The 19,755-nt window shown below is 65.1% G+C and overlaps 4 protein-coding genes across 4 annotated transcripts; 3 read left to right on the top strand and 1 right to left on the bottom strand.

The window, feature by feature from the left end:
• Positions 1–5: 5 nt before the first annotated feature.
• Positions 6–248, top strand: COLE_07006 (uncharacterized protein; the record flags this gene model as incomplete). The annotated part of the gene is made up of 1 exon (XM_018419754.2): positions 6–248. The coding sequence occupies one exon, from the start codon at positions 6–8 to the stop codon at positions 246–248; it is 243 nt and encodes an 80-aa protein (XP_018276260.1).
• Positions 249–1,310: 1,062 nt separating this feature from the next.
• COLE_07005 (uncharacterized protein) lies at positions 1,311–3,237 on the top strand (the record flags this gene model as incomplete). Its single annotated transcript, XM_065626514.1, has 5 exons — positions 1,311–1,539; positions 1,601–1,815; positions 1,874–2,148; positions 2,428–3,022; positions 3,058–3,237. The coding sequence occupies 5 exons, from the start codon at positions 1,311–1,313 to the stop codon at positions 3,235–3,237; spliced, it is 1,494 nt and encodes a 497-aa protein (XP_065482208.1).
• Positions 3,238–3,734: 497 nt separating this feature from the next.
• Positions 3,735–6,080, top strand: COLE_07004 (uncharacterized protein; the record flags this gene model as incomplete). The annotated part of the gene is made up of 6 exons (XM_018424163.2): positions 3,735–3,899; positions 4,022–4,128; positions 4,259–4,446; positions 4,590–4,983; positions 5,019–5,409; positions 5,463–6,080. The coding sequence occupies 6 exons, from the start codon at positions 3,735–3,737 to the stop codon at positions 6,078–6,080; spliced, it is 1,863 nt and encodes a 620-aa protein (XP_018276262.1).
• A 161-nt stretch (positions 6,081–6,241) lies between these two features.
• COLE_07003 (uncharacterized protein) lies at positions 6,242–9,525 on the bottom strand (the record flags this gene model as incomplete). Its single annotated transcript, XM_018425552.1, has 2 exons — positions 6,242–6,665; positions 6,698–9,525. The coding sequence occupies 2 exons, from the start codon at positions 9,523–9,525 to the stop codon at positions 6,242–6,244; spliced, it is 3,252 nt and encodes a 1,083-aa protein (XP_018276263.1).
• Between the last annotated feature and the right edge of the window lie 10,230 nt (positions 9,526–19,755).

Here is a 19,755-nt window from a genome sequence, read left to right as displayed (position 1 = left end):
CCACGATGCCTCCAAGTCCTGCAATTCCTGCAATCCTCCATCCTGCATCCTGTTTAACCTTGGGCCATCGGCGTGGACGGCACGGGCGGAGCGCGACCCTCCCGGTCCACTTGCCAGGCTCACCTCGCGTCAGCATATTTTGGCTGACGATACTACAGCGTCGACGCGTAGCAACAACAATTCACGTGTTGGCGCTGTTCCGTCAAACTCAACTCCAGAGGAACGCTACCTCTAAGCCTTGTGCATAGCGCAGTTCCGTCTGCCCGGCAGATGAATGCAAGGGATCGGGAGGCATGAGGGCCATGAGGGGGCTGTTGAATGGGAGGCGCACGGGATCGGGTCTACCGGTCTACAGGCGACAGTGCAAATGTGGGCCCGACGCGTCGACGCGACGCGTGTCGTGTGTCTCGTGGGACCTCGGTACGTCCCACGTCCCTTGGAAATAGCGGGAAACGAGCCAGCGACTCATTTGGATTTGATATCCAGGGAGACTTGATCCAGCTCCAACTACGGCTCCAGCGCCGGCTCTAGCTCCGGCTCCAGTGGTCCAGTTGCAGCAACTGAACTGGCCTGACTATGCGTTTGAGCATGCAACATCCGCGCACCCAAAAGCTGTGGGTACCCGAGAAGACTCCCGGACTTTGATGGGGCCATTGCGGGCCTGGCCATTTGAAACATGGTGCCGAGCTCTGAGATGGCATGTGAATATGTCTGCCGTAAGCTCTCTCAGACGGCACACCAGTGCACAGTTCAGTAGGCCGTCGCAGAGGCGTGGCCAGCGACAAGCTGTGACACGCTTGGGTCAGCAGTGCGTGGACAGCGCGCGCAAAAACCAGAGGGTCGTGCCAGATCCGATCTCGTACGGCATTCCGCAGCTGGCCTGCTTACTTGCGCTCGAGTCTGTTAAACAAGACGACGGAGGCGTCACAGCTCCACCAGCGAGACCGACGTTCTGACGTTGGCAGTGGCCTCCCACGACTTGTCACATCGCAAGCCTCATGTCGTGTCTCATGTCTCATCCATTCTCGGGACAGGCACGGCCCGGGGTGGTTCCTCCGGCTCTAATTCAAGGCCAACTTATGCGCAAGCCATCTGCGTCTAACAAACTTGTCATGATCGCCTGATCCATCACTCATCAATGTAACCATCGCCGTGGCCTCGGCGACCAGCGACATCGCGCCCTCCAAGTGCGTTGGCGCCCTCATCGCTGGGGGCGCCAAACTCGTGTGCACGGACGTCTGCAAAATCGCCCTCCACATCCTTACACTTCCACTCACTCCCCTAAGCATACCTAACGTACTCACCTCGCCATGACGGGAAAAGACCCTCTACCCATCGACAGGGTCAACGCCTTCTGGCGCCTCGACCAGGCGATGCGCTCGCTCCTCGAGCGCGTGCTTCCCGTCGCCGACCGGCCCGTCGGATTCGAGCACAACCTCCCCACGCCGCTCATGCAAGAGCCGCAGCTCGACGAAGCCTTGAACGAGATGTGCGTGTGCGCGCGCGCGCTAATCCCAGCTTTGTCGACTACGGCTCACCGAACGCCGCTCTCGACCGGTACGTGCCTCGCAGCACTACTACTAATTCAGCCTCTTGACAGCCTACACCTCCCTCACGAGCGGCTCGTCGAACGCGCGCCTCGCCGTCCGCGCCGGCCGGCTGACGGTGGGCGTCCGCGAACCCGTCGGGCGGCGCGAGACGATCCGCGGCCTCGAAAACCTCACGTTCGACCTGGGTCCGGGCGCGCTCGACGCGCTCGACCGCGACGTCGTCGGCCCGTCGCGCTTCCTCGCGTGGAACGCTACGGGGCATATCGTAAGTTCTCGAGAGAACCGCTGACGCAGCCCGTGGCACTCTGGCTCGGCCCGACGCGATACCTCCGCGTCGGGTGTCGAGCGTGCGCGAACTGCGTTGCTGCTGCCGGCGCGCGCCGCGGCCTCCCGCACGGTGTGTCTGCCGACGCTGTCAAGGCGTCGCGAAGGATACGCGCGAACGAAGAGCTGGTCGTAGAGCACTGGGACGGGCGGCCGGAATGGTGGGTGCGCGCGCAACGGCTGACGCCAGCGAGTGCCCGTCCGTGCCGAGCAGAGAGGAGGATGAGGATTTTTACGAGGCGTTTGATGCGCCGCGGTCGCCTGTGTATAGCGAGTACGCGCCGTCGGAGGGCAGAAGCAGAGGCTCGGGAGACGAGGCGGGGGTGTCGAGGAAGCGGAAACGATCCGCTCGCCCGAGCAATGTCCAGCATAGGAAGAGGAGCGCGCAGCGGTCTCGCAGCGAGCAGGGAGTTGAGCCTCACACGAAGACGGCCACCCGGTGCAGCAGCCGGTCGCCCCGACGGACCGTCGAGTCGAGCTCTTCATTTGATACGGAGGATACGAGAGGCAGCACGCCACGCCCCCCGCCCCGCCGACGCCTAGCTACCGCAAGCTCTTCGGAATCAGACAGAGACGACGCGAGCCGTAGGCCGCGAACCCCGCGCCATCCCTCCCCACTTATCCAGGCGAGCTCCTCGGAAGCGGACAAAGAGACCGGAGAACGGAACATCACTGTGTTTACGAGTCCCCTTTCGGCGTGTCCTAGCGAGTCGGACATTCCTGTGCTCCCTAACGAGCATCCGCCAACCGACAACGACGTTCTCAGTTTCGAGCTAGATCCATTCTGGGAACGCGAGCTGAACGGACCACGACTGGACCAGCAGAAAGAAGTCGAGCCCGGCGCTCGAGGCGAAGAACAAGACAGACAACGCTGCGCAGAACGACGGGAAGAACAAGGCGAACACCGAGACACAAATGCGATGGACAACTTCGCGCCGGTGCCCGAACTTTCGCAGCCATCACCAGCCCCCTCGTCCTCATCCGACTTCATCGAGTGGCTCCCGACATTCCCGGACGCACCGCCTTCGGTCCCCTTACTCCGGTCCAACGTCGATCCCCGCTCCATCTGCCCATGGCACCTCCCGACCTCACGCCACATCCCGCCCGTATCCCCACGCGGCCGGGGCCTGCGCAAGCTGCGCCGCATCGTGGCCTTAGACCGCGCCGATGCCGACCGCGGCAGGCGCTGGCGCAAGCGAAAGCGGCGGCGGGCGTTCATGGACGCGCTGGCAACCCAGAGATCGGAGAGCAGGAGCACGGAGGAGTGCGGGCCTTACTGGTGGACAAGGTTGGAGCCGCTGCGGACGGCGCGGGAGAGGAAGCGGCAGCGGGTGGAGAGTCGGGTGCGGTGGCGCGCGTATAAGGCGCAGAGGGATGATCTGGGCGGCGCGGCGCGGTGCAGCGCCACGAGGTGCGCGAGCGTTCATCCCCGTCTGCATGTAGATCGAGTTTGACTGCTGGCGCCGGCGAACACCGCTAGGACTAGGGGTATGGTGGCATAACACAGGCCGTCCCTTTCCCGCGCTCACTCAGAGGGCAGTCGATGGACATCTGCCCACTGGCTTAGTACTTGAAGTCTAGGCAGCAAGCCAATTTCGCTGCTCATGCCAATGTCACCCTTATTTATTTATTATCTGTCTGACCCGAATCTGTGGAATATCATTACTCCCAGATCCATTCCTGCACACGTAATACCACGCGCTGCCACGCGAGAAAACCTCCGCTGATGATGCGTTCTTTGGCATGACGCATGCTCCCCCCTGCGCAGTGGCATCGCCCCTCGAGCCAAGCATCGTCGTCGATCTTCTTCTCATCATCCATTTCCCCCTCCATCATCACCCACCCTCCCCCGCCGCCATCATGCAGGCGCTCAAGCTGAGCAAGAAGTATCCCGAGTTCAAGCAGGAGGAGATCCTGGACCTCATCAACCGCTTCCACCAAATCGACATCGAGGGAAACGGCGGCGTCGAGAAGGCGACTGTGATTTCCGCACTGCAGCAGAGCGGCGACGCTGACTACGACTCTGTGCGTAGTATTGGGAGTGAGGAGAGGGAGGGGCGGTGAGCGGGGGGTCGACAGAGGAAGGACGAGGAAGATGAACGAGATGAAGCGGATGAAAATGACGAGAGGATAGCCACTGACCCCAGGCCCGTGAAACGCTCAAGCACGTCGACGTCGATTCGTCCGGCAAGGTCGCGGTTGAGGACTGGGTGCAGCTGCACTCGCTGCTGCGCGCAAGCAAGAACCAGCCAGTGTAGGTCTCGAGCTGCGGCAAGCAGTGCTCCGTTCGTGGGGACCCGGCTTGCCGGAATCTCTGCCCAGCTGGGTTAACTGCTGGACTGCTGGCCACCTCCCCCGCTGCCTGTTGCTCCAGCTCATGCCAGAATCACCTCCAACAAGGGCCGAATCGCCGTCAAGGGCACAGCCGGCACGGGGACCAAGCACACCATCAACGAAGATGAGCGCACGTCGTTTACCGACCACATCAACGGCGTCCTGGGAGGCGACCCAGACGTTGGGCACCTCCTGCCTATTCCGACCGACACGATGCAGCTGTTCGACGAGGTGCGGGGTGAGTACCAGCGCTGGCGTGAGAAGGGTCGATGATCCCCGAGGGCGGTCGCGGACGTCATGTCCCTGCCTCCCCACGCCCGGAGTGCGCCTCCCATGTCCCAGAGTGGCCCGACGGCCCGCTTCGTTCGCGACTGACATCAGATGGTCTGATTCTCTGCAAGCTCATCAACGACTCAGTTCCCGACACCATCGATGAGCGTGTCCTCAACAAGCCCAAGAAGGGCAAGCAGCTGAACGCCTTCCAGATGACGGAAAACAACAACATCGTCATTTCGTCATCCAAGGGTATTGGCTGCTCCGTTGTCAACATTGGTCCCAGCGACATCCAGGAGGGCCGCGAGCACCTCATCCTCGGCCTCATCTGGCAGATCATTCGCCGTGGTCTCCTGGCAAAGATCGACATCAAGCTCCACCCCGAGATGTACCGACTCCTCGAGGATGGAGAGACGATGGAGGAGTTCCTTCGCCTTCCTCCTGACCAGATCCTCCTCCGATGGTTCAATTACCACCTTAAGGCTGCCAACTGGCACCGCCGGTGAGTTCAACCCCGAGGCCTCCTGCTCACACCAGCGTCGAGAACTTCACGAAGGACGTGTCGGACGGCGAGAACTACACCATCCTGCTCAACCAGTTGCGTCCAGACGAGTGCACCAAGGCGCCTCTCCAGACGCGCGACCTGCACCAGCGCGCAGAGGAAGTTCTGCAAGGTGCCGACCGTATCGGGTGCCGACGCTTCCTCACCCCGAACGGTATGGTCAGCGGCAACCCCAAGCTCAACCTCGCGTTCGTTGCGCACCTGTTCAACACGTGGCCTGGCCTCGACCCGCTTGACGAGGACGAGGCGCCGCCTGAGATCGAGGACTTTGACGCTGAAGGAGAGCGCGAGGCGCGCGTCTTTACGCTCTGGCTCAACTCGCTGGACGTCGACCCGGGAGTATACAACCTGTTCGAGGACCTGAAAGTGAGTGAGACAATGGCCGCTGCCGGGTAAGCAAGAAATCACGCTGACCCCAGGACGGCACCGTCCTTCTCCAGGCCTTCGACAAGGTCATCCCCGGCTCGGTCATCTGGCGGCGGGTCAGCAAGCCCAAGGAGGGCCAGGAACTGTCGCGCTTCAAGGCCGTCGAGAACACCAACTACGCCGTCGACTTGGGCAAGCAGAACGGGATGCACCTTGTCGGCATCCAGGGCTCGGACATTGTCGACGGGACGCGCACGCTCGTGCTCGGCCTCGTGTGGCAGCTCATGCGCATCAGCATCACGCAGACGCTCGCACAGCTCAGCCGCGGCGGGCGCGCCGTCACGGACCAGGACATGGTGCGTTGGGCCAACGAGACGGTCAAGAAGGGCGGCAAGAGCAGCACGATGCGCTCTTTCAAGGACCCGAGCCTCAGCAACGCCGTCTTCTTCCTCGACCTCCTCAACGGCGTCAAGCCCGGCATTGTCGACTACTCGCTCGTGTCCAACTCGAATGCCGAGGAGGACAAGCGCCTCAACGCAAAGCTCGCCATCTCCATTGCACGCAAGCTCGGCGCACTCATCTTCCTCGTGCCCGAGGACATTGTCGAGGTCCGCCCACGTCTCATCCTCACATTCGTGGGCGCGCTCTGGGCCGCGTCGGGCAGCCAGTAGGAAGAGAAAGATCGCATGCAGGGTCGGGGCAGTATACCGCAGCAGAGTAGTCAGATGTCAGTAATGTTATGATAGCTTGTCCGGTGGCTCGCATGGAAGCAGCGACACCTGGAATCAATACAGATACATGTTGCGGAGGACGGATGCACTATCTAGCGGATTCAAGCTGCGACTGCTTCCTTGGAATCCACGTCCATCGCGTCTCTGTTCTCCGACTGAGCGGGCGACTGGGCGGGCGAATGTGCGGGCGAATGTGCGGGCGACTTCACCGGCGACTCGAGGGATGACTTGCTGGACGGCTTCTTGGGAGGAAGCTCCTCGTTCTCGTCCACGGTCTGAGCGACGGGCTTGGCGCGAATCTGCCAGCCGTAAACCTGCGCTGGGCACAGCACGCCCACGAAGTCGTCTCCTTCACGCTCCATGGAGATCGCCATCCCTTCCTCGGCCCAGTACACCCTGCGGGGATCAACGTCGCTTGCGAGGTCATCGGGCGCGGCCCACTCCTCGGGATTGGCCGCAGCCTTGGTCCATGAGACGTGCAGGCGCGGTGCGCCGCGCGCGGTGGTGCTCAGCTCAACGCGGTACCTGGGGTCAGACATGCCAAACGTCCCACTCACCGTTCCTTGCTGTTGCCAAAGTAGAGGTCGTGCGTCCAGAGACTCGGCGAGCCTTCGTCAATATCGTCGCCCGGGAGATCGAGGTACGACGCCATCGCCTCAGGCGTGTAGTCGGCAACGAACTGCCCGCGAATGAGCTTCACCTCCTGGTCCCAGAGAGCGGGGTACTGGCGGGGTTTAGGCGTGTTCAACCTGTCCTCAAAGAGCACACCAGCGGCCGCCTCGAGGTCGATTGGCGCGGGCGCGTACATTTTCAGTGCGCTAGCCTGGAGCGCTCTTTCGACCATAGCCATCTTGCGGCGCTTGAACTGTGGGATTCTACCCATGCTAAACTTGTCGAGGCGAATGCGCTCGACACCCTCGATAACAATGCTGGCTCCATCATGCGAGTTGCCCCACCCGCGGGTCGTGACGCCGTTGCGCTCCGTAGCTGTGTAGTGCACGAGAGTCGGCACGATGCGCACCGTCACATTGATAGCGTCATTGTCGTACGTGCTCGTGCCGCCCCACCTGATCCACCCTGCATGGATCAGGACGAGCCCCAGATCAGAGTCGTCCGTGTAGACGTCCGTGCCCCAGATCTTGCGCTCGCCCGGGAGATGCACAGGCTCCGTACTCGCTTCATCCCATCCGGGCTCGCCGCGAACCTTCCACTTGGAGCCAAGGAAAGCACCGCTGAAGCGGATGATTGCGACGCCACCCACGCAGTCCTCCATTGACAACGACGTCTGAGCGAGCGACCAGTTCTCTCCGCGATAAACGTCGCGGCCCACAATGCGCTGTGTGATATCGCTGCTCTTGTTCTCGAGCCAGGTTTCGACGGGCGCACTCGAGACCTTGGGCCAGGTCTTGATGGCCGTGGTGAGCTGCGACCAATCGCGGGCAGGTGGCTTCTTCTCGTCCTCCTTGCGCTTCTTTGCACGACTACCACCTGCAGCTGTGCGGCGAGCAGCAGGGGGAGGAGCAGCGGCTGCGGGCGGCGCGGGCGGCGCTGGGGCCTGAATCTGGACAGCAGCAGCAGCAGCAGCAGCAGCCGCTGCCGCCTGTTGCTCTTCGATAGCCTGGTCCATGCGCGAACGCTTGACATCTCGGGGTTGGTATTGATGGTCACGCGTCTCCTGCGGCTTGTAGCTGTACGGCCTCTCCCGCCCAGCAGCCGGCTGAGCGGATGGAGGAGGGGCCGATGGAGCTGGCGGGGGCGCAGACACCGATGCCGACGCTGGCGCCGGCGCGCTGGGACGGTCGGCTGGGTGCTCGCTGGGACGGTTGATGACCTCGATTGTCCTCGTGTACTTGTTCTCGCTTATGGAGGGCTGTTGCATGGAGGGCGCACCAGGAGGGGCGCGAGAGCGGCCGTAAATGTCGTTGTATGGATGCGGCTCGGAGCGCGGAGGTTGGAAAGGCTTAGTTTGCACACCAAAGCCAGGGCGACGCTCCTTTTCGCGCTCCAAACGGAGTTGATCTTCTCGCTCCGCGTCGAGTTTGCGGTCTCGCTGAAGTTGAGCGGCAGCGGCACGCTCGCGCTCAATCTCGCGCTCGCGGCGCTGCCTGTCTGCGAGCTCGCGTTCTCGTTCACGCTCACGCTCTACCTCCCTCTGTTTGTCACGCTCGCGGTCGCGCTCCTTCTCTCGTTCACGTTCACGCTGCTCGCGTTCACGGCGGTCGCGCTCTTGCTGCGTGTAAGAGAACTGGTAGCCAGTCCCACTGCCCAAGAAACCGCTACCGAGGCCATATGAGCTGTACGGCTGTGTGTACGCTGACGCATACGTCGAGCTGAAAGAACTCGAGTAAGGTGGGCGCTGTGATGCGGACGTCGCCGTTGCGCCCGTGGGCTTGGCGCCACCAGCAGGAGCCGGCGGCTCGCGCGTCTGCTGCTGCGGCGAGGTCGTAATCGAAGCGGTGGACTGCACGGGCGAGCGCTGGGGAGGGTCGCGTGCACCGCCTGGGAGGGGAGGTGGTCCGCCGATGAGACCACGCCCCGCTGCAGAGGGAGGTGGTGGGGCGTTGGACTTGATCGGGCTTGTCTGACTCATGGGAGGCAGTCCACCTGTGTCGCCACGGGGATTGCTGCTGGCGGAGAGGTTGCGGTGATGGGCGCTGGAAGGAGGAGGCTTGTCGCCGGCCGGTGTGCCAACGCTTGACGTGCTTCCGGAGCGTGCGCGACCGCCGGGTCCGTCGTAAGGTGCTCCGAGTGGTCGTGAACCGAGGGTGGAAAAGGCAGGCAGCCTGACGCCGGGACGAGAAGCGAGCGAGGCCGAAGAAGGGGGCATGGGGGCGGGAGGCTTTGAGGCTGCCGACGAGGATGGCGGTGGGCCAGGATTGGGCCTGCTCGAGAGAGTAGGTGACGTTGAGAGAAGATTGCGCGACCCGTACGGCTGCTGTGTGTTGGGAGGGCGTCCTGGGGAGGTGTCGGGGCCAGAGGGTTTGGACGAGGGCGGCTGGGGGCCGCTGTCGCGCCTATCGCGCTGTTGCTGCTGCTGCTGCTGCTGCTGCTGCTGCTGCTGCTGCTGCAACTGTTGCTGGTGCTGTTGCTGATCGCGGTCCCTTTCCATCTGTCGAACTCGGTCGCGGTCGCGGTCGCGCTGCTTGTCCGAGATGTACGAGCCAAAGCCAGTGTATGAAGAAGAGCCGCCTGCGAGGATGGGAGGTGGTGGGCGAACGGGGCCCTGTGAGGCGCCCGAGGTATACGGATTGAGGACAGGGTACGCCGAAGATAACCCCGATCCAGGCACGCGGCTCGCCTCGTGGGCCGAAACAGAGCCGGGAGGGCCGCCTGTGGGGCGATCGGGCCCGGCACGGTCAGCGCCAGTAGCCGAGTGGGAGGACATGCTGCGGTGGTGGTGGTGGTGATGGTGGTGGTGGTGATGATGGGGTGCGGATGGCTGTGACTGAGGAGGAGGCCCCGAGGATGACGGAGGGGGAGGGTCTGGCCGGGGACCTGAGGGACCAGAGTGAGGGAAGCGTGGTGGTGCGGGGTCTGGGGAAAGAAGTTAGCGGTGTGGAGTGTGATGAAACGCACCTCGAGCAGCGTCGCGATCGCGAGCAGCTTTTTCCTGCTCGGACATGGATGGGATGGGGAGTGTTGAGGGAGGAGGAGGAGGAGATGAGATGGAGCTGTGGAAGTGATGGGGGGGGGATTGGGGGGAAAGGCAAGTGGAGGTGAGTTGGTTGCTGGGTGGAGGGGTGGAGGGTGGGGATGGGAGCGGGGGTTGCGTAGGGGCAGAGTACAAGAGTACAAGAGCGAGAGAGAGAGACGAAGAGGAGACTGTTGGGAGTGGTGTCGAGGAGGAGAGAGGTGTTGCTCGGAGAGAGAGTGGTGGCGAGGAGAGAGAAAGAGGGAGAATGGAGAATGCGTCACTCACAAGAGGCGCGCCAAATCATCCGTGGCGCTCAATCACCCTCTGCCCCTTCCCTCTTCTACAGTAGCCATTCCAGGCACCCCAAACGACATCCAAATCACTTTCATCAGCCAATCACAGGCCTCCCCCAGCCTTCCCATACAAACCATGAGCATTGGTCACGTGACTAACCCACAAACCTTATCCCTTCCCCCCCTTCTACCTCTTCTACCCACCAGGCAGGACCGTGTTGTTGTTGTGGCCTCGTGTGGAGGGTCACCTCGATCCGTTCACCATCATCTTCTTCTGTACTCGACACATCGACTCCAGAGCAACTATCCCCTCTTGCCTGTCTATCCCATTCTTGATATCCTCTGCAAGCACCACTACCCATACCCTTGTCCACCTAACCGCCTCGCACCATCATGGTGCGAGACGTCACCCAACCGTCTCTGGCCTCGCCGCGTCCTTCGCGCGGCAAACGACCGCGCGCAAAAGGCAAAGTTACTGACGACCCCCCACCCAAGCTCCCCCGGAGCTTTACCGCGCTCGAGGCCGCGTCCGGCGTCTCGCGGCGCAGCGCCGATGTGACCACGGTCTGGACGATGCCGGAGGACGAGACGCGCATCGGTGACATCGCGCCGCCTTCCGACCTCGCCGGTCCGTCAACGTCGAGCCTGTTCGGCAGCGACGGGCCCGAGCCCGAATTCGCGCCCGCGCCGCACTTCGTCGGTCCGCGCGGCCTCGGCCGTCGCTGCGCTGGAACACCCACTCCAGCAAGCCAGGTGATTCCCATCTGCGAAATCCACTGATGACAGGTCCCGCCGCAGCCAGCCGTCAAGGCGCGCCGCACACAGCCCACGCCAAGTGCCGCTCGACCTCGCGAATCCGTCAGCCGGCGCCGCTCCAAACAGGCGCCCGACGATGCCGACTCCACTCCCCGTCCGCGACGCAAGAGTAACGCGTCCTCTGGGCGCACGCCCCGTCCCTCCGGCAAGTCGCCAACGGATGCCCTTCCAACCGCGGAAGCCTTGCGCGCCGCGGAGGCGCGCCGCCTCGCCGCGACGCCGATCCCGCCCGAACGCCGCCGCGCCTCCTCCATCTCCGTGACGCACGAGCTGCAGCAGAGAACGCAGCGGTGGCGCATGAGCCTTACGCCGCAGCAGCGCGCCATCATCCCCGAAAACGTGTATTATGGGCACCACGAAGAGATCGAGGTCGAGCCCGGAGACGACCCGCTGCTCCTCGAAGAACCTGGGGCGAAGCGACGGCGGATGGAGCTCGAGCGGCGCCGGAGCAGTGTCAAGAAGCGGCGCACGACGATGCCCAAGCCCCGAGAGAGCGTCGCTGCAGACGACACGTTCGCGAGCCAGGTCCAGCGCAGGATTGCGCGCCAAGCGGGCTCCAAACTGCGCCACGCCGTGGTGCCGGACGCTTCTGACGACGCCGCGGCCGAGGTCAACGCAGAAGCGGAGGCGGAGGCAGAGGCCGAAACACAAGCTGAAGCCGAGGAGCAAGCGCTAGACGCACCAGCGAATCTCGACTCGCCGTTCGTGCCGCGCATGCTCGGACACCTCGCCGGCCCCCCCTCGCCAGAGGACGAAGACGAGGGCGTCGACTTCGGCGACTACCCCGACCTGCCGTCCAGCGGGTCCGAGCGCGAGCTCACCCCGCGCGAACTCACGCCAGCCCCGGCGGAGCGGTACATGAGCCTCGCGCACATGTCGCCGAGTCCCACGCCGCGCACGCAGCAAGACGAGCGCGAGGACATCCTCGCGTCCGAGGGCACGCGGATGGCGGTCGCCGAGGCGCTGGGTGCGCGGATGGCGCAGACGGCCGAGCTCGACGAGGACGTTGCGTCAGAGCCGCGTGTCCAGACGTACGGATCCCGCTCCAAGGATGTCGACAGCTCCACGCGCGGCGCTGTCCCCGCGCCGAGAGGGGGCTCCGCCCGTTCCTCGCCTGGCGCGCAGGCCGGAGAGGCTTCTGTTACAGGAGATGAGTCTGCCAAGCGCGCTCACTCTCCTTCACCCACACTGCCCGCCGAGCCGGCGCGCTCGTCGCCTGTTCCCTTGCCCGCCCGCTCGCCAGCCCCCCTCTCTACGCGAGCTGAACAGGTTGAAGCACGCCAGCCCAGCTCGCCTCACCAGGAGCTCGAGATCGACGCAGAGGACGTCGCGGACGACGCAGAAGAAGATACGCGCGATGACGAGGACGCAGATGAGGACGGTCTCCCCGACACGGCCGATGACCTGCCACGCCCGCACCAGTTTACGTCCCCGCGCCTCTCAGTCGTACCGGAGGAGGACGGAGGAGACGATGGGTTGGACCTTGGGTTCATGTCTGGAGAGGACCTCGATCCGGAGGGCGAGACGATGGACCTCAACCCGGAAGACGACACTGTCGAGAACCTCAACGCGCACAACGTAACCGGGGAGGATCTCAACCCGGAGGACGACACTGTTGAGGCCATTAACGAGGACGTAACCGGGGAGGACCTCAACCTCGATGACGACACCATCCTCGACGACACCGACGAGCCACCGTTCGTCACCCCCCTTGACGGCAGCTCGCCGGTCCACGCCGACCTCGATGCCAGCGCCTCTACGGAAGCAGACGAGGGCGAGGACATCCCGGATGTGCCAGAGGAAGAGAAGGAGGGCTCGCTGCACGACGTCGTGGTCGCGTACAACCGCGCGCTCGGCGGGGCGATGCAGCCCTCGTCGCCGGCATTCTCCCCACCACCGCCCGTCACGCAGCCCTCCCCACCACCAGCCGTCACTCAGCAGTCCTCTCCACCACCAGCCGCCACTCAGCCGTCTTCCCCACCACCACCAGCTGTCACTGAGCCGTCCCCTGAGGACCGCGCGGCGAGGCAAGCCCGGATCCGGGACCGCGTGCTCGGCTACTCCTCTCCCACTCGTGAGCCCGCCGCGCCATCCGCGCCCCCGCGCACCTCGCCGGGCTCACAAGAGGTAGATCTCGGCACGTCCGCGCGTCGCCGGCGGCGGCAGTTTGCCGGCTCGACGCCGGCGAAGGCGCGTCTCTCGGGGAGCTTGGATGACATCGAGCCGCCGTCGCCTGGTCCGCATCCCCAGGTGTCCGGCGCGTTTCGTCTGTCGCCTGCACATCAGACATTGCGCCCTCCTCCGAGCCCTTTGCAGGTTTCCCATCACGCTCCTAGCCCTTCTCCTAACGCTGCGGCGGGTGCTCCTAGCGCCTCTCCTCAGGCTTCGGCGCGCGCTCCCAGCGCCTCTCCTCAAGCTGCGGCGCGCGCACCCAGCGCCTCCCCGCAGGCTTCAGCGCGTGCTCCCAGCCCGTCTCCACGGGCTTCGGCCCGCGCTCTCAGCTCGTCTCCGCAGGCCTCGCCTCGCGCTCCTCCCTATTCATCGCCCCAAGCGTCGCCTCGGCCTCCGGCCTCGCACACCCACTCGCCCGTGCGCCCGCCGTCTGGCTCCGCACAGCCGTCAAACGGGCTATCTCCACACCCGCGACCGGCCCTCTCGCCATTCAAGCCACTGCCCTCGCCCAGCCCTGCGTCCAACTACTCATCTCGAGGCTTCCCCAGCGCGCGCGCCTCGACGCTCGAGCAATCGCCCGTCATCTTCTCCCCCCGCAAAGGCAAAGGCAAGAGCCCCGAGCGCTCCGCGCCCTCCGCAGCCTCGCCAGCCCGCGTGCTCGACTACGGCGAAGCGCTCCAGCACTTCCGGGACCGGCCGACGCCGGAGCCCTCCTTCGCCTCCTCGCGCGTCAGCACGCCGTCTCGCGCCTCGACGCCCGCCGGGCCATCGCACACGACCCAGACGCCAGGCCTCAAAGGCTTGACGCTGCGCGCGCGCACGCCGCGCAGCATGACGCGCGAGAACTCGCCGGCAGCAAGCCATGCGTCGCGGGCGTCGCCAGGCGAGCTGTCGCCCAAACCGTCGCCCCGCAGACTGTCGCCCGACCCTCGCCCCGCGGCGGACGACATCGGCGACGGGCCGACGCTCGACGGCGCGAGCGACGTGTGGGGCGACGACACGCTCGACATCACCCAGGAGATGGACGACACCATGGGCGGATACCGCTACATCGGCGCCGAGTGGGACATTACGCGCATCGACGCACGCCCCTCACGTTCCCCCACGCCTGAAGAGCGCGTGCCGGCCCTGCGCGTCACGCCAGCGCCGGAGGTCGAGAACGAGGACGAGGAGCGCGTGCCAGTCCTACGCGTCACGCCAGCGCCAGAGGACGAAGATGACGCAGATGTGGGCAGGTACGGTACGCCGGCGCGCTCGCCCTCGTCGCGCGGGCATACGCCCACCCCGCGATTGTTCCTATCGTCAGGTGCGCGGAACACGAGCCTGGCGCCACGAGGGCCCTCGGTGGACCGCACGCCTACGCAGGCTGCACGCAGCCCTGCACGCCGGTCGGCTAGCCTCACACCTACCCCACAGCCGCGGTCTCTGGACCACGCGCAGGCGCCCCGCTCCCCGTGGGTGGCGGCGGTGCACGCGCCGTCGCGCGACGCCAGTGCTACGCCAAGACATGGTCCACCATCATCTGGGATGTCGCAGCGCGCCGCTGAGCAGACACCGTCGCAGCGCGATACCGTGCTACCCTCAGCGTCGCAACGTGCCGCTTCTGATCAGCGTTCGCCGGCGCAGCGCACCGTTTCGGAGCAGCGGACGCCATCGGGCGATGTTTCAGAGCACCTCACACCACTGCAACGGGCGGCTTCGGAGCAGCTCACACCGGCGCGGCGTGCGGCGTCAGAGCAGCGCTCGCCGTCGCAGCGCGCCCTTTCAGAGCAGCGCACAGCATCGCAACGTGTCCTCTCCGAGCAGCCCTCGCCGTCGCAGCGCGCCCTTTCAGAGCAGCGCACACCATTGCAGCGGCTCGTTTCAGAGCGGCTGACGCCATCGCAGCGCGATGCTTTGGAGCTTCCTTCAGCGTCTCAACGCGCCGCTTCGGAGCAGCTCACACCTCTGCAGCGGCCGGCTTCGGCGCAGCATACGCCCTCGCAACGAGCCCTTTCGGAGCAGCGGACGCCATCGCAGCGCGATGCTTTGGAGCTTCCTTTAGCGTCGCATCGTGCGGCTTCGGAGCAGCGTTCACCCACCATTGCAACTCGCGGCCACCTCACTACCGCAGGCAGCTACACGACCCAGCCATGTCTTTCTCCTGCTCCCCAGCGGACGCCATCGCAGGCCTCTCCGCGCGCTCACTCGTCTGCCGGCTCGGACGCGGGCATTTTGTCGGCAAAGCCATCGCGGCAGTCGCGCAGTCCTGCTCCAAAACCTGAATGGGAGGCAGACACCGTACCCGTCCAAAATCCCCCCAAGGTGATCACGGCGCCCCTCACAAGCCCGCGTCGCCAGTCCGTTTTGGAGACGCTGCAGTCGCCTAGTCAGTCGCCACAGCTCCCCCCCTCTCCAGCGGTCCAGCCAGAGCCATCGCCGCGCCGCTCCGCGAGGCTCAGCCGTTCCCCTTCAGCGCACCAGGAGGAGCCCGCGCAGTCACCACGCTCAGCCCAGCCCACTCCAGTCACCGAGACGCAGCCACGCCGTACTACCAGGCCGTCGCGGATCCCAAGACCCAAAGCTCAAGTCTCGCCCGTCCAGCGCACCTCAGACTGGCCGCCTGTCGACCACGCCCGTCAGAAGTGGGCGCACGAGGTTGACGCCGACGTGCCTACACAGGCTGCCCCGTCCGAGGTAGTCGAGCCTGTCCAGCCCGTCTCGCCTCAGCCACCAGCCCCCGTCGCAGGGCCGAGCCGCCAGCGGCTGCACGAGCGATACCCCATCCCCGCGCACTGTGTCGAAGAGGGCCTGGTCCACTTCGTCGTGCATGAGCGCGTGATTGACGTCACGCTCGTTAAGGACGAGAGCGACGAGGAGGCCTCCGCCGAGGGGGCCACCGTCGAGGACAGCAGAGACGATGAGCCCGCCCCAAGGCATGAGGACGAGCAGGACCGAAATCTCAAAGCCGAGTATCTCTCCGAGGACGAGTTCCCGCCCATGGACGGCAGCGGGGGCATGGCGTACGAGGAGGAGGAGGAGTCGGGCATACCTTATGCTGAGGAGGACGAGGTCGGCCACACAGCCGAGGTCTCGCACGATTCCGCGCACGACATGGACGTCTCGCATGATGCCTTTGCGAACGACCGCACGGTGGACGCGGAGTACTCACTCGGGAGCCAGCAGATGGGCGACGAGTCGCTCGATAACCAGCCGGTCATCGGCGGGGAGTCGCTTGAGGAGCATCACCATGACTTGAACGACTCGCTCGAGCACCACCACGGCTTGGACGAGTCGCTTGAGAATGAACACTCGCACGAGAACCAGCCAATGGCGGGCGACGACTCGCTGGAGCACCAACACTACGGCATGAACAACTCACTTGAGAACGATCACTCGCGCGAGAGCAACGACATGGGCCGGCACCGCGTGCTTGACGACTCGCTCGACGACGGGCTCGAGAACAGCGACTCGCGCGTCGAGTACGACAACGAGCCGTATGACGAGGTGGCTGTCGTGCCGGGCGAGCACCACTGCGGGCTCACGGACAACTCCACGGACGACGAGGGTGGGGGTGACGACCCGCGCGAGGATGAGCACGAGCATGACGGACACGAGCAAGATCAGCTCGAGCGCGAGCACGAGCATGAGCACGAGCGTGGAAATGAGCACGAGCACGACTACGACCAGCTCTACGGCCACGCGCATAACGACAACGATGCCCCCTCACCACCTGCACGCGTGCCTCGCGTGTCTACTCCTCACGCCGCATCCCCGGCGTCTTCCCATCGGACCCCTAACACAGCCGCGCAGCGGCAAATGCCGGGCTCGCGTTCATCGGCGCCGTCCCCTGCGACTCCTGGACGTGCTTCTAGTCACGCAACCCCAAGTCAACGGACGCCCTCTGGAACACGCGCCACGTCGGGCGGACGCATGCCTAGCCACCGCACACCGTCGGGCCGCACGCCTTCTGCGGGCACCTCCACCACGACGCCCGCGGTCACGTCCGAGCCCCAGCCCTCCCTCGGTCGTGAGTCCCACGACTACAGTGCCCTCGGGCTACTCGGCGGTGCTGCGGCGCTCAGCACTTTGCGGCAGACGGGCCCGCCTCATGGAAGCCAGTCTCTCCCGTCAACGACGCCGCAGGTCGCGCCACCATCATCCCGTTCCAATCTTTCCGGTACGCCGCTCCTGCCTCCGCCAGCGTTCAGAGGCCAATCCACCACGCCCAACATTCCACAGCGCCCCGTGTCGACTACCCCTGCGGTTCCGCCTCCGCGGCGCACCTACACACAGCCCGCGCAGGTGGCCCACGCTCCAACAGTCCCCCGTCAGCGGAGTCCGCCTCGGTCTGCACCTCAGCCTCCTCATCGCTCTGCACCTCCACCTCAGCCCGCTCAACCTGTGTCCCGCTCTGCACCCCAGACTGCACCGCACGAGACGCAGGCCCAGGGGAGCAGCAAATCCTTCGATGTCGCAGGAGCTGGGGCAGCCACGTCACTCCAGGGCGCGCATCAGCCGTCCAGCACGCCTGCTCGACGCACGCAGGCGCTGCGGTCTCAGCGACCTAACAATACTCAACACGGCGCGACTGCTGAGCCTCAGCACGATCTCACCCCAACAGAGCCGGCGCGCGGGACCCGTTATGAGCCTCGTCGCAACACTCTTGTGAACGAGCTACATCAGCAGCCACGCCACGTCCCCGAGGCGTATCGCCCGGCTAGACCGTCGGCGCTCTCGCGCCAGGTTGTCCCCTCAGCTGAGTCAACGCCCGAGTCGCGCGGTGGCCTCAGACATTCGCGCAGCTTGCCTGAGCCCCGCAGCCTGCATGACGAGTTGGCACAGAGCCAGCGTGACGATGAGCGCACGTATGACCGCCAGCAGCGCGCTCGCCCGGCTCAGTCGGACGCGTTCGAGGACGACTCGCTGGAGGAGATTGCTGCCCAGCAGACTCCAGGTCCCAGCGGCACGAGCCACTTCGACAGCCCGGCTCCCCCCGTGCCAGGGGGCTGGACCCGCACGCCCCGCGCCCTTCCTAGCTCGGCGCGCAGCGTAAACCGCGGCGCCCGGTCATGGACGACATCGGACTGGCGGCGTCTGGAGAGTTTCTACGACGCGGAGCGCTCGCGCGCAGCAACATGGACGCCATTCACGCGCTCGCGGCAGTGGAGCGTCGGCCGCGTCGTGGACAATTTCATTACGCGTCTGGGGCTTGAGGAGCGCGAGTTGGTCGGCGAGTGGTCGCGCGAGGACCTCGAGCTCCGGGTACGTGCGCTGGACAATGCGGCGCAGTATCGCGAGCGTGTGCGCAGCTTGAGGCGCAGCCAGCGCGGGGTGGAGGAACGCCAAGAACCGCCGTCGACGCTGAGGAGAGTCGTGGATTGGGCGCTCGGCCGATCGACGTCGGCGCCTGCGCCACCGCCGCAAGCGCCGAGGCGGCGTGAGCGTACAGATCCAGAGATGGGCTTCCTACGCCGTGTGGACGAAAGCTTCGACCCCGACGTCACTATCGCCACCACGCCGTCGCAGCCGGCGCGCGCGAATCCGCGCCGAGAGGCCGCCTCCAGACGTGAGCAACGCACCCATGATTCCAGCTATGAGCGGTGGGCGGCTGAGGACGAGCGTGAGCAACCCGAAGAGCATCGCCGACTCCAGCCGCACGAGCGTGAGCGCCGAGCTCTAAGCCGACCCCGGTCCCGGTCCCACTTGGGCAACGTCGACCGCGTGCTACGTGAGCACGGCTCCGCCGGCCGGCGATCAGCCGATGAGCCCACCACCTACTATCCCGACACGACGTATGACGACGCGAACCGCTCGATCTCGCCACAGCCCACGGAGATCGAAGACGAAAGCTACCGGTACAACGCCTCCTCGCCGCGGCTGTACAACCTGTATCCGCCGCTGCCGGAGCGCTCCGCCGCGCTGGCGCACGCGCAGCCGAGAGCCATAGGCTCGCGCTCCCGTCCGCGCGCGGCCACCCTCCCCTCGCCGATGCGAGCGCGCGCGGGGACGCACGCCGCGGGCGCGTTCACGATCCACGCGTCCGCGGATGTGAGCTACGAGAGTGCGCGGCGCGCGCGCGAGCGCGAGTCGGTCGCGGCGCTGCGCCGCGTCCGGTCCGAGGTGGAGCGGCTGCGCGCTGCCGGCCACGATATAAGCGACGAGAGCTTCGAGAGCTTCCGCGCGTTCAACGAGGAGCTGAATGCCAGCGTGCGCGCGCTCGGGCGCAGCGTGAGCGGCGGGAGTGCGAGTGCGGGTGCAGGTGCGCGGATAGTGTCGGGCGGCGCGGGGCAGGGGGAGAGAGAGTAGAGATAGAGGGTGCTGTATTGCTATCGTGTCATGCCATGTCCCGTTGATAGCGCGATTCAGAGTGATTTTTAGGTTAAGTGGTATGCTGGGTGTCCCTGAAGATTGCAGTCATGTGTCCCGTCCGCCACTTCTGTCGATCAGCCACGCGACATGCTCCGAGGCCCTGAGGGTGGAACGACGCAACTCAGAATGTGATGGCAAGTGCCTCATGAGTCGCGATGGATGCCTCTGATGAGATCCGAAAGAACAGGGAAGATACGGGAGGGGTGTGCGAAAGTGCCTCTCGTTTCTGGAAGAGCAGCAGCAGCAGAGATGCGAGCGCTTCCGGTGCATCTCGGGCGACGTTGAATTGCTTCAGCCAGCCCGTTGACTGAGGGCCTTGCGGACGATCGTTGCGGAACCTTGAGGCCGT

This window comes from Cutaneotrichosporon oleaginosum (assembly GCF_008065305.1).
Source record: "Cutaneotrichosporon oleaginosum strain ATCC 20508 chromosome Unknown ATCC20508_contig06, whole genome shotgun sequence".
Taxonomy (NCBI): Eukaryota; Fungi; Basidiomycota; class Tremellomycetes; order Trichosporonales; family Trichosporonaceae; genus Cutaneotrichosporon; species Cutaneotrichosporon oleaginosum.
The sequence above is the reverse complement of the archived record's forward strand: the minus strand, read 5'-3'. Positions and strand labels throughout refer to the sequence as shown.